The 12,798-nt window shown below is 38.9% G+C and overlaps 2 protein-coding genes across 4 annotated transcripts; one reads left to right on the top strand and one right to left on the bottom strand.

Annotated features, from left to right (window-relative positions):
* Positions 1–3: 3 nt before the first annotated feature.
* On the top strand, positions 4–3,796 carry LOC136237193 (probable serine/threonine-protein kinase DDB_G0271682). Of its 3 annotated transcripts, none has more exons than XM_066027511.1 (4): positions 4–157; positions 1,015–1,419; positions 1,707–1,764; positions 2,469–3,796. In XM_066027511.1, exons 2-4 carry the CDS (start codon positions 1,039–1,041, stop codon positions 3,623–3,625), a joined length of 1,596 nt encoding a protein of 531 aa, XP_065883583.1. In that variant the 5' UTR covers positions 4–157; positions 1,015–1,038; the 3' UTR covers positions 3,626–3,796. The 3 variants fall into 3 exon arrangements, with proteins under 3 accessions (XP_065883583.1, XP_065883586.1, XP_065883584.1); XM_066027514.1 differs by having other exon boundaries at positions 11–157; positions 1,036–1,419; XM_066027512.1 differs by having other exon boundaries at positions 14–157; positions 209–1,419.
* Positions 3,719–12,795, bottom strand: LOC136237191 (uncharacterized). Its single transcript, XM_066027509.1, has 18 exons — positions 11,907–12,795; positions 11,746–11,852; positions 11,593–11,689; positions 10,907–11,084; positions 10,749–10,856; positions 9,518–9,710; positions 9,324–9,468; positions 8,912–9,025; positions 8,349–8,425; positions 7,201–7,252; positions 7,082–7,150; positions 6,595–6,683; positions 5,848–5,930; positions 5,733–5,790; positions 5,605–5,683; positions 5,400–5,554; positions 4,155–4,323; positions 3,719–3,933 (listed from the first exon to the last, which is right to left on the bottom strand). The coding sequence occupies exons 1-18, from the start codon at positions 12,636–12,638 to the stop codon at positions 3,865–3,867; spliced, it is 2,574 nt and encodes an 857-aa protein (XP_065883581.1). The 5' UTR covers positions 12,639–12,795; the 3' UTR covers positions 3,719–3,864.
* Positions 12,796–12,798: the final 3 nt, after the last annotated feature.

Genomic DNA, 12,798 nt, shown 5'->3' on the forward strand with positions numbered 1-12,798 from the left:
ATTTTCTCGGTTTTCTTAGCGCGCGTTTCTACCGAAGCTATGTGATCGAGTATGTGATGCTTGATGCATAGATAGTATATACCCTATGCTTGATGGTAGCTTTGTGTATTCTGTCTTCATACTGTGGCTGGTCTAAGACGTCAAGTGTTTTTATCGCGTAAGAGTTAACTGTAGTTTGTGGTATATGATATTATACATTGTCCACTAGCTAGTTGCCGGCTCTGGTCTCCTTATAGCTCGAGTTATAGCTATAGTTCATCTGGTAAATTACGATCTTTTCCTGTGGCAGGTACTAGTAAAGATGAAACGCTAACAATACTGCTGCCAGTTTACTAGCAACTAGTCAGTGCATGTTCTTATACATAGCTAATCTCCTAGCTAGATTTGTAATTATCTATACACTTGAATGCTTATATGTATCGAGGTATCTATGTACCGTGTAGACCCTCAGATATCACCTACTGTACGTATTTGAGCTGTAATTTCTGTGTGTGCATCTGAAATATATACTATACAAATAACATGAAGTTGTTGTCATGCAATCACCCATGTGTACCGGCTTAGCATAAGTCATTAAGGAGAATCCATATGCAATCGTTAACTCCAAATAATCTCTGTTTGAAGCAAACTAGTTCCTTCAGTCAAGCTATTATATTTGGTCAACGCCATGTAACTCCTACATAACTACTTCCTTCCTACTCCGGCAATATTCTCCTAACTAAGTAGCAATAAAGTATTGTTCCTGTTGGATAGAAATGTACTGAGGTATGTACAGTTATTGAGTGCATAAAGATTTGACTTAAGTGGCCTCATATCCACAAAGTGTTTATGGACTCCTGTTAATACGGTATACCATGGCCTTTCTTTGTATGTTAATTTCTTGGTTACATAGACAATCTAACAGCATCCAAAGTGCATGTGGCTTTATAAATTGGTGTGTATTTGAAACAAGATAGTATTGAATTACACATGTTGCCATTCAACTTGGCAACAACGTATTGTTCTTCTGTACAGTACTAATTCTTGATATATCAGATTATGGAAAAAAAAGGTACCTTAGAGAGGACAACCACGATGCCTACTTTGAGAATGAATAATGACAAAGCCTGGGTACATGTTGATGCAAGCCGAAGGAAGACTGTTAGCTTCCCAAAGAAACATCATGCCTATGATGTTATTCCTGACTTGTTGCCACCTAAGAAACCAGTCAACCAAACTCCTCTCAAACTTCATGATAACCAGTCGCAACAGCGAGAGTTTTCTGATGTGTATGCACTTCCACCAGGACTACCCAGTACATCGGATTATGATAGGAAACCATCACCTCATGACTGTCTATCACCAATCTATATTGCACCTCCACTACTGCAGTTTGATCAAAAGGGAGCTCTACCCCCTGAAACAAACAATAAAGATGATGTAAGCAGCAATAATCACTTTTACCGTATGCAGTGTTTACATTGCCTTGAATTTGACACTATATTTTAGCATAGAGATGATGATAAGTATGTATATAAAAAATTATGGTCTCATTACAAAGATAAACTTCCACACATACACATGTCAAGAAGTTTATTGTATGAGCAATACATTGTGTAGAGTATATTGCAAACTTTTATGGATTTAAGACGGCATATTATTCTACTAACTCTATAATGTACATAATCATTAGCTTCAGGATTACTGATTGTATGTTCTGTCCACAGGAAGACAGTGAAGGTGATGAAGTAGGACCATACATGCAACTGTTATCTGTAACTTCAGGTATAGTACAGTGTATGCATGAATGTACGTACACATGTATGTATGCATGTGCTTATACATTCAATGACCATTACCGGTATGTTTATTAAGGAGTATCACTATGTGTTGTAATGCCTCACATTCCATGGATATACATGTGATCATCACAGCATTTGGAAAGAAACCCCATTGGCTAAATCATGAAATTAACCATGAGGTTGAGTCATGTTTCATTTAGAACTTGATAGCTATTATATACTGATTTTAACTAGTTTAGAGAGCAACCTCTTCCAGGAGGTGTACAATAAGCTTGAAAGGTAACTTCTAGTCTTGGCAAGGACATTGCTCAACAGTAAACAAATGTATGTGGTATGTGGCTTTGTACAGCTAGTTAGCATTGATGCATTTTAAACTACACATTTACAAGAATTCTTGCCAGCACAGCACCACAGTTCTGTCTCTAGTGTTCAATCATTGGGGACAAACTCAATAGCCAGCTATGTATTTTTATATAGCCTGCTATAGTGGATGCTTTTAAAAAGTGATAAATTGATGTATCTTTGAAAAGTTGTCAATTTCAAATATAATGCATATTACCAGTCTATTTCATTGTTTGATGCTCATACCAGAATTAATCCTAGTGATGTTGCTTCCAAAATACTATCTTTAAGTGCATGCACGATGCAAGGAAGTTGTTTATTTCGATATCATATTTATATTCACAGATGAAGAGCTAGTTGAATCAGCCTGCTCACAATTACACAATAGCTTAACAACAATAGAGAAACAGTTGGGCAGGTTACAACATGCTGAGCGGTCAACTACTATCATACAACTACAACAGTCTGTAAAGAATGCCAGTGGATGTTTTCGCACAATAGTGAATGGTATACAAGCAAAAGCACAAAAGGGAGAAGAGAAGTTAAATGACGCACTAAAGAATGCATCATTGTCAGCAAATAAGTGTAAACAACTTGAAGAGAAAATGCAGCAGCAACAACAAATAATACAATACCTACAGAGCTCAATGTTAGAAATCAAGGATCAGTTTTCTACCACACAACAACAGATAGCTGGTTTACGGAATATGATAGCAGCAAGCAGGTTGTGGGTGGTCTCCAAAGATCAGATTAATATTGGTGAAGAAATTGGGAGAGGGGCATGGGCAACTGTTTATCATGCAACATTTCAAGGCAAAAGAGTAGCAGCTAAAATGCTCCATAACACTCTCCTATCAAGCAAGAGATTTTTAGAATTGTTTCTGAGAGAGATGGATGTAGCTGTGCTTTGTCAACACAAGAATATTGTCACATTTGTAGGAGCCACACTTGGCGACTCCCCAGTTATTCTGATGGAATTGATGGATACAAATTTACGCAATGCATACCGACAAGAAAACAACAAAATCAGGATTAGTGACCACGAGATGTTCAGAATTTGTCATGACATTGCAGCAGCACTCAATTTCCTACACACACTTTCTGACCCCGTGATCCACCGAGATGTGAGCAGTGCTAATGTGTTGTTGAAACAAACCAATGGTAAGTGGCTTGCCAAGTTAGGTGACTTTGGAACTACAAAGATACAACGTCTGGCTAATACCCCCTGTCCTGGAGCAGCTGTTTACTCTGCCCCAGAATCCTCTGATCCTTCAAGGCATTCAACAAAAATGGACGTATACAGTTTTGGAATTCTTTTCCTGGAGTGTCTTGCTAGAACTTTTCCATATGACAACCTGGATGAACTAAGATCACATGTACAGAGATATCACCCTAACTACTACAATATCATTTACCATTGTATTAACAGGGACACAGAGGTCAGGCCTACTATGCATGACATTATGATAAATATTGACAAGTTAGCTTATGTACCAAGATAGCCACATGTATGGATATGTACATACATAATACTCTGCGTGCACACACACTCATGTACGGATATACACATGCTCTCACATAATGTAAAACTGATATCCTTCCTTATAATTTATTCCCAATATGTTATATGCATGTATATAATATATGTATATATTGAATTGCTTCATCTGTAACTGTACACTTGTTTACCACATGAGATCCTTTGTACAGTACTCAAGATATCATGTACACATGAAGGGGTCTATGGTTGGAACACTTGTACTGGAAGTGTGTGAAACTCCACCTCACTGCCAACTCCATCAGGTGACGACTACACGGAATATACATAATATTTTAATAACAAATGGTTTGTGTGTGTGTGTGTGTGTGTGTGTGTGTGTGTGTGTGTGTGTGTGTGTGTGTGTGTGTGTGTGTGTGTGTGTGTGTGTGTGTGTGTGTGTGTGTGTGTGTGTGTGTGTGTGTGTGTGTGTGTGTGTGTGTGTGTGTGTGTGTGTGTGTGTGTGTGTGTGTATGAGCCCATCTGTAGTTCACCTGTGTAGGAACAGCTCCACTCTTATACCACACACAGACAGTTTGATCATCGGATACTGTCACTATCTTACTGTTCCCGGCCTGTACCTTGTTGATTGAGGTGCTATGACCCTTCAGCTTACGTGTGCACACTGTAGTAGCCAAATCAATCTCATAGAGCAGTCCATTTCTAAATATATATGTTCAGACTGAGTTAATAATAGTGGAGTAACTCTTGGTATAAGCAATACTATATGCAATCAGACAATGCTATTTGGTGGTGTAGTGCCAGTAAGTGTTACATTAACATGGAATGTGTAGGCCAAGTATGCTAAATTGCATAGCACACACACACACACACACACACACACACACACACACACACACAGACAAAGCAAAGCTAAAGCCTACGGCAGCCGTATGAAGCACAGTTATTGCCGTCCAGTGAACCAGCACTGGGATGCCTGTGCACCACTCAGGCACTTGAGACAAATCTTCCTGGGGCAGGGCTAGTAACCCGCAGGAGGACTGTCCAGGTCTCACGGAGAGAGGTCGCAGAACCCAAAGTTCCACAACGACCTCAACACTGCTAAGCGAGACAAGGACAGTTGGGAATTTGCTTCCCCAGTTTACACCAGGTACCCATTGATGTTACAGCTGGGTGGGCTGCTTCCCCAGTTGACACCAGGCCACCAGGTCCCCACTAACAGCTGGGTGGACTGGAACATTGTGAGTAAAGTTTCTTGCTCAAGGAAACAACAACAACAACACCAAAGTGGTGTAACCGGAATCGAATCTGGGACCTTTTGATCACCAGGCAGATGCCCTAACCACTTGGCTATGCTGCCTGACACATACACACACGCACACGCACGCACACACAATGCACAATAGTAAGCCATGTTACAAACTTGTTACAGAAAAAAAATCCCTGGGAGCAATTGTTTTATTCCCCAACTGATCAAGAACTAACAACAGAAAGTCTAAATGCTGAGTTTATGTGCAGGTGTAACATCTGGCATGCAGTGATACCATATAAGGACAGTAGGGAATTCATACTGAACACTAAATTTCCCTGGACCAATCATGAAGCCAATACAATGGTCTAATGTTTGGTTTCTTAATTCCCAAATACCTACAACAAGTCATTATACCACTGGGAATCAATCTTGGCAACTTGTAGCCAGGTCATTGGCATGCATGCACAAACACATATGCAAAAATACCACACACACTATAGGCATTCACACACACACATGTACTTACGTTCCAGCAGCATAGCACTGAGCAGCTGACAATGACAATGATGTCACATATGGACTATCAGCCAGTGTACAACTAAACAATTTAGTATAGGACTCCAGATTCCAAAATGTGATGGTACCTTCACATGTGCCACTAATACACAACAGCTTACTCACCTATAGGATGAACACATTTAATATACATTTCAGATAACAATGACACTCACTGTTAATGCAGTTACTGGATGATGATGAGTCATCACACCAAGTAGAGAGTATGAGTCACAGCTCCATACCTTAACATATCTATAACATACATCATCAGTTAGTATCTACTGTACTTATCCACACATACTTATCAGTAGCTCCTGTTACTATCACATCATCAACGTAGTCCAAACATGTGATGGGGCCTGTGATATTGATAACATATTACACAAGGTTATTTGATACACTAAGTCTCATATCACCTTGATGAGCGTTAACTGTTGCTGTGCAAGAAAATGTGCTGAGGTCCCACACTTTAAATGTGCGGTCATGTGATCCTGTCACCCTGATAAAGTTATTACATCACCATATCAATTTATACACTGTGAAGTATAAATATTCAACCAACGATTTGACAACCAACGCTACTAAATTGTTACTACGTGTCAAAATTTTCTCTATCAAAACTTTACACAATATAGTGAAACCTTATTATTAGGACCACCTTTTGGGAAAAAAAATTGTTCAACAATGAGGTGGTCTAATCAATGAGGTTGCCTTAGCTGAGTTAGGGGCCTCCTAGAGGTGGCTACTAAACAGTAATACGGGCACAACATGGAGTCTATACGGAATTTATAAACCTGAAGGCCCGAGTCTGTAGCACACGAGGAAGTGGGGGTGCCAATAGGTTAATAAATTCCATATTGTGCCCATATAACTGCTTTAGACTCTATTTTACATTATAATTAAATTAGTTACCTCTTCTATGGCTGTTTCTGCTGTAGCATCAGTAAAAGTGGCTGGATCCTTGTGATAATAGTAGCACCATGGCAAACCATGCACACAATTTAAAGCCCCATTAAATCACTGCATGTTAGGAATGCATACTCATTGGATTTTGTTTGAAGACATGGAGTATATTAGAAAACAAGGTGGAGTATATTAGATTATTACCCACCCAAACAGAGAAGTAAGGTTTCACTGTACACAACTCTTCACAGACAACTTACAAGGTACTGTCAACAAACTTCAGACAGGAGACACATTCAGTATGACCCATTAACTCAGTGATGATGTTGAAGTGAACCACATCCCACACCTGACAATCAGACAAGATGCCATGGATATAGCAGACAATCAAATTATTTAATAACTTACTAGGAATGATATACATTATTTCTCATGAGATGAAATACCAGCCTTTTATTATCACTCCCACACAAACACCAACGTACTTTAAACATAAATGTTTAGAACTACAAAAATTTCTGTACCATGTGAATGCTGTATACAACATGAAGCTGTGTAATGTAATGAGGTCTGTCTGTACAAGTTTGTACTTCTGCATACAACAGGGAAAAAAAATGTGTGTGTGTGCATGCGTGTGTGTGTGCATGCGTGTGTGTATCAAATATTCTAATAGAACAATCAGGTTACATTGACTACAATACATATGTACTATAGACAGCTACTCTATGGTACAATATCACTACTCACTATGCAGGTCCTGTCCCATGATCCAGAGATGATAATGTTGTGGTCAAACTGTAGACAATGCACACCACCCTGGGGATGTGTAACAATGTTTGCACATCAGTGACAGTACAATATGTCACCTTGTGTCCATGTAAAGTAGCAACATATCTGCCACTCCTCATATCATTAACCCTTAATAAAGAAATTAAATATATTAAATTTCTGACAAACTCAGGTGTACATGATACGTAAGTATGTGCATACTTTAACAGGGTATTTTCTAATTGTAGGACATAGCAGATGATTTAGAAGTGGTTGTGTGCCACGTCCTTGTCATCACCTAAACCTAACCGATGCCGTAATAGTTCTTTCTGATGAGTAAAAGTTGTGCAAAGCTTACAATGTATAGTCTATATTTGCACCATTTGTACATAGCAATGGATACAACCCATATGGTAGTACTGTATATTAGTAATCATGGAGGTTCGTACTTTCTCACAAAGAAATATTAGCAAGAAACTAGCCTCTCTTCATGTCACCTTGGCAGTATTGGTCAGGTATAAGTAAGCCCAAAACTGCCTTCACTGAAATGCTTCCAATAGGCAATAGGTTGCTATGAAATTTATATTTATTTTGTTTATCTTTTTTTACAAAAATGGCTAAGGCTACAGGCTTGAATTTTTCACTGTTATACGATGCTTCAGCCTGACAGTTGCTACCGCAGTACATAGAGTGCACACATCATGGACTTACCTTTGTTCTCCTTTCTATCCCATTTAAATACCTTTGCTGACAGTACAATTTGCTGAGGCTGTCCTTTGTTTGTAACAGAAAATCATCCATATTTCCTTAGTGAAATATTTCCTTAGTGATTGGAATATTTGCAGAAGCACTTCTCATACTGCTCTTCATTTGTAAAGCTGTGTAACAGCTGAACTACGCTGAAATGAAATGTAATGGCCACTTCACATAATAGATAGTTGGGATGCGTGTTTAAACGAAAACATCAAGTCTGGCACCATTCTTGCTTTGATGCAGTATGTACGGGTTATGCAAAAAAGTAAACAAGCAAGTACATTAAACCCACTAGTACATCTACCAGCAGGCCTCCCTTGTGTCACTACTTTTTTTTCATGATCCCTAATCAAACTTAAATTCCCCTCACTTGCTTGTTACTAAAGGTGCATCATTTCTTAAAAGCTTAAGTGGAGTAAATAATGAGCATGAGGATGACCGATCTAATACATACATAAATGACTACACATAACATATACAATGCTTGACTCACTGTATGGACTGCTCTGCTGTACCAATAACAATTTTTCTCACATCCCATTGTACACATAGTACCGCACCACTCTCAGTCTACATATCACATATTAAAATTGATAACACAAACACACACACACACACACACACACAAACACACTGTAACTTGGGTCGTATAACCTATCAATAGAGCTATTTGTTAACACACAAAACAGCTTCAATCCCAGTATGTAAGAGTGTCAAAGTATTACACTGAGTGATACAGTTAGACAGAGTGGCACTGCACAGACAGAGCAGTACAAAAAGTTAGTTATCACTCAGTGATAACTGGGTAAGTAGAATTCTAGGAAAACAGGAACAGGGTGGGAACAGAAAGCAGGAACAGGAACAACCAACAGAAAATGCTTGATAACCATTATGTTAATATACAGGTTGGATTTCAGGGAACAATGCTTCTTTGCAGCAAACAATCAAAACAACTAACAGAACAGTCACTTGCATTAAATACTCTAATAGAGCAGTCAAGACTATTTTACCAGAGACTGCTGTGAAATGATGAACTATTACACACACAACACATACCAGTATTCTCTTCATTAGTGGTATGGGCTCAACTACTCCAGGTTGAGGTGTCATGTCCTCTTGTAATAGACAACCAGAAAGTGTCAGAGCACGTAATCCTTCATCACGTGTGTCCTAAAGGTAAGTTTAACCATTATTATTGTATGTGCAGTACAAGAAATAAGCAGATCTGTTGTTTATAGTGACTACTTTTCTAAGTAAAGTTGTACATGTACATAAGACACAAATCTGCACCCTACCAAAAATGTTCTGATTATCATAATTCTCATAAGTCAGTTCACATGCTAAGTACTATTACTAAGTGTCCAGATTATGCATGTTTCCTTATTTCAAGTGTGTGTGTGTGTGTGTGCATAAATACACTGACCTACACATAACATGCATGTGTATGCACACACATTAAACACATTACCATTGATGTCACAGCAGTTCTTATATCAGCTGCTACTGTTACTAAGCTATAAGGGTTGCTAGGAGGATAAAGTCTAGTTCGTTTCTTCTTTTTCTCCACCTTTTTACTATCTACTTTTTCAGGAATCGGTGTTAATACCATAAAACTACAGAGTAGAGAGTACACAAAAATGTAATCTTTTTATATACACACACCTAGATTTATCCCCTAATAGCAATTCATCAAGCAATTCCCTAGAAGTTTGTGGCTGCATTGCTACTTCTTTCTGTTGTTCCTCAGCCTTTCTCTCAGCCCTAAGTCTCCTCCTAATGGCAGCAGCACTCTCAGGAGCTTTGTGGAACACTTCTTGTGTTGTAGCCATGTCATCCAGGGAGCAATTTCCTTTCACTAAACAAACAAAATTATTGACTAATACCTTAAACATATATATCTCATGTTCAAACAAATACATTGTATGTTACAATGCCATGGTGCGTGTGCAGGGGCAGGGTTCAAAGGGTTCCATGGAACCCTCCTTTTGAAAGAACCTCTCTCTTACCCGAGATACTCTAATAGAGCAGTCACAATTGCAACTCAAGAGAAGAGTGGAGCATAAAATATGATCTTTCGTTGAAATTTCAGGCAACATTTGCATTGGTCAGAGGCTCCTCAATCGTAGATAGATAACTTGATTTGTTGATAGGAGAGCATAAGAGGTATACAGTTTCTGTGGTTGAAGTTAATAGTTTGGTTCTGATGTGTGGCCAGCTGTTGATATGATCCCAGAGCTACAGCTGTTTGGAGAGCAGCAGGTGAAGTGTGGAAGGCAGTCAGCTCCCAGATTGAGCAGAAGTGTGTTCGTAGGTAACAACAAAAGACATCATTTGTGACAATACTTTTTGTATATGCACCCACTGTGAAGGCTCCTCCAAGTGTGAAGTCATCATTCCTTGAAAAGTAGGATTGTTTGATTAGTGTTTACCAAGGTGGTACTTGGGTAATTTTAATGCACACATGTACACTGCGTATTATGATGATGAAATGTGGTCTGGTGTGCTTGGTAAACATGGCATTGGAGTATGTAATATGGCTGGTGAAGATATATTTTAATTCTGTGAAATGAATCAACTCTGTTATAAAAAATTGTTATAAGATATTATGCTACACCCGACAACTAGAATTCGTTACATGATTGACTTTGTTATTATGTGGACCAGCCAGAGGAATTGTTGCATGGATGTTGTAAGTGATGTGAGGAGCTAGCTACTGGACTGATCGTCATATAGTGAGGGCCAAGGTATGGGTTTCACTTTCCCATTCTGTTGGTGTGTGGAAATGGCCCATACCATTTGGTGTGCATAAGTTTTCTAGGTCAACAAACAACAAAAACAAGAGGCACATTGTGTGCGTACATCCAAATTATATAATAATGTTACATGTACAAACCTAGTTCAATCATGGACCGAAGTGTCATTTGTGCTTTAATTGCTGCACTGGTGATATGTTGTTGTACAAATGATTCTGATTCTCCCTCATCTGTTTCCTCATCATCAGCTAGTGCAGGCAATAAATGTAGAGTGTGTTCTATTAGAGTGTATATTTACCCTGTAGTACGACTGGGGTTTTTCCTCTTTGAAAATAGAGTTCTTTATAAGTTTGCTTCCAGTCTGTACCAGCAAAGTTAGTTCTATTCATCAAGTGAAGACTGCTACGCCCTAATAGTCTACACTGGTGTCTCCACAGGCTTGGATCATTACACAGTCTATTCCAACGATGACATACCTTATGAAATAACCAGATATTTCAATTTTATACCCTCTGGTATTAAATTAACATTTTGAATACTTCACATGACAAAAACATGGCACTGATTGAAAAATGGATGGACTGGGAGAAATTTGCCCATGTGCCATATATGCTACACCAGGAGCTTATGAGCCGCCAAAGACGGCAAAGGAGACTTACACTTCTTGCCAGGTACCATCACAATCCAAATCAATTGCCGATTAGTTTCCATATAAGGAAAGTAAAATCTCATTATTTGAAGCCGTATACGAAATTGCACGTGACCAGTGACACATGGCGATGGTAAAGTTGGCTGAGTCTTCCTCGAGGTCTTTCTCTTCTTCGATGGTGGCAAACTTGTCTCTACTTCATGCGGCTGGAGCGCCATTTGTGCGTGACATAAAACAAACACAGTGACATAATTTGGATTGTCATGGAACTCAGTTTCATGCTCCTTCACCACCTTCGGCGGCTCATAAGCCCCTGGCTACACACATAGAAATACCTGTGAAGCATTACAGAGATCAGGCATGTCCAGGTATTGTAGTATATTCATCACAAGTTTATCAGGTAACCTATCAATGTCTGGGATAGTCTTCATTCTACAAGACACAAATATTGATATAATCTCACTCCATAGTACGCTATGTAAACTGACTTTTGAAAAAGACATTGTGCCAAATATACTAGTAATTCAGGATCACACATTTTGACAATTTGAACATAGATCCATGACACCTGCTGTTCATTCCACTCCAACATCCACTGTAACACAAATACATAGGACAGCATGTATTATAAGTTATAAGTATTCTATACCTTGGACACTGTAGACAGTTGTTCTTTAAACTGTTCAGTTAGGTGTGACACCGGTGGCTTAATTAGAACATTACTATCAAGACTTTTGCTTTTCTTATGATCATGTAAGTGACTGCTTTTACTGGAGAACCAGTTCTTACGTTTAAATGAATAAAAATCTTCACTATCGTAACTGCTTGATCCTAATGATACCCTGTGTCTGCGATGAAGTTGAGGCAGAGGATATGGCAATAAAGTCTCTTGCCCATCACCAACTATAAGTGTTTTAGTTTTAGTAGTAATAATAGCATCTACAGGACTTGTTCCATCCTTAGCTAATCCTATTGAAGTCCCTGGTGTCATGATATTATCTGTACTAGATGTGCTATTGATCATCATCGGGTGTGTGTCATAATACTCTTTTAAACTGAGCTGGGTAAGCTTGCGTACTAGTGACTGTTGGATTTTCAGTGAGCTATCAGATTGTGTTGTACACATGGGGAAGGTTGTGGTAAAGTCTACATGAAGGATTGGCTCCAGAGCTGTAACCAACAACTTTAGTTGTCTAACACCACAATTCTCCACTAGGTTGCACAGGAAAATTCTTTTTTGCCATTTACGCCATAACGAGAACCAGTTTGAGAGCAGTTTCAGGCACTGCCTCAGTGCTAGCTGTACTGTGGGAAGACCATCGTGATGTTCAGTGGTAGACATGTACAACGTAGGCACTCTAGTTGCTGTCACTTCATCCATTGCGGGACAACATAGAAAGCAGTTGTAGTTCCATTGTAACACAGCACGAGTCAATTCCAATTACAAAATATATCATAAGCAGTTCATGCAGTTAACGTCTTTTTCGTTGTCTCTCCGTAAGTTTATTTTTTAATCGCGGTTACCAAGGTTCTCCTTATTT

Source organism: Dysidea avara, chromosome 10 (assembly GCF_963678975.1).
Source record: "Dysidea avara chromosome 10, odDysAvar1.4, whole genome shotgun sequence".
Lineage (NCBI taxonomy): Eukaryota > Metazoa > Porifera > Demospongiae > Dictyoceratida > Dysideidae > Dysidea > Dysidea avara.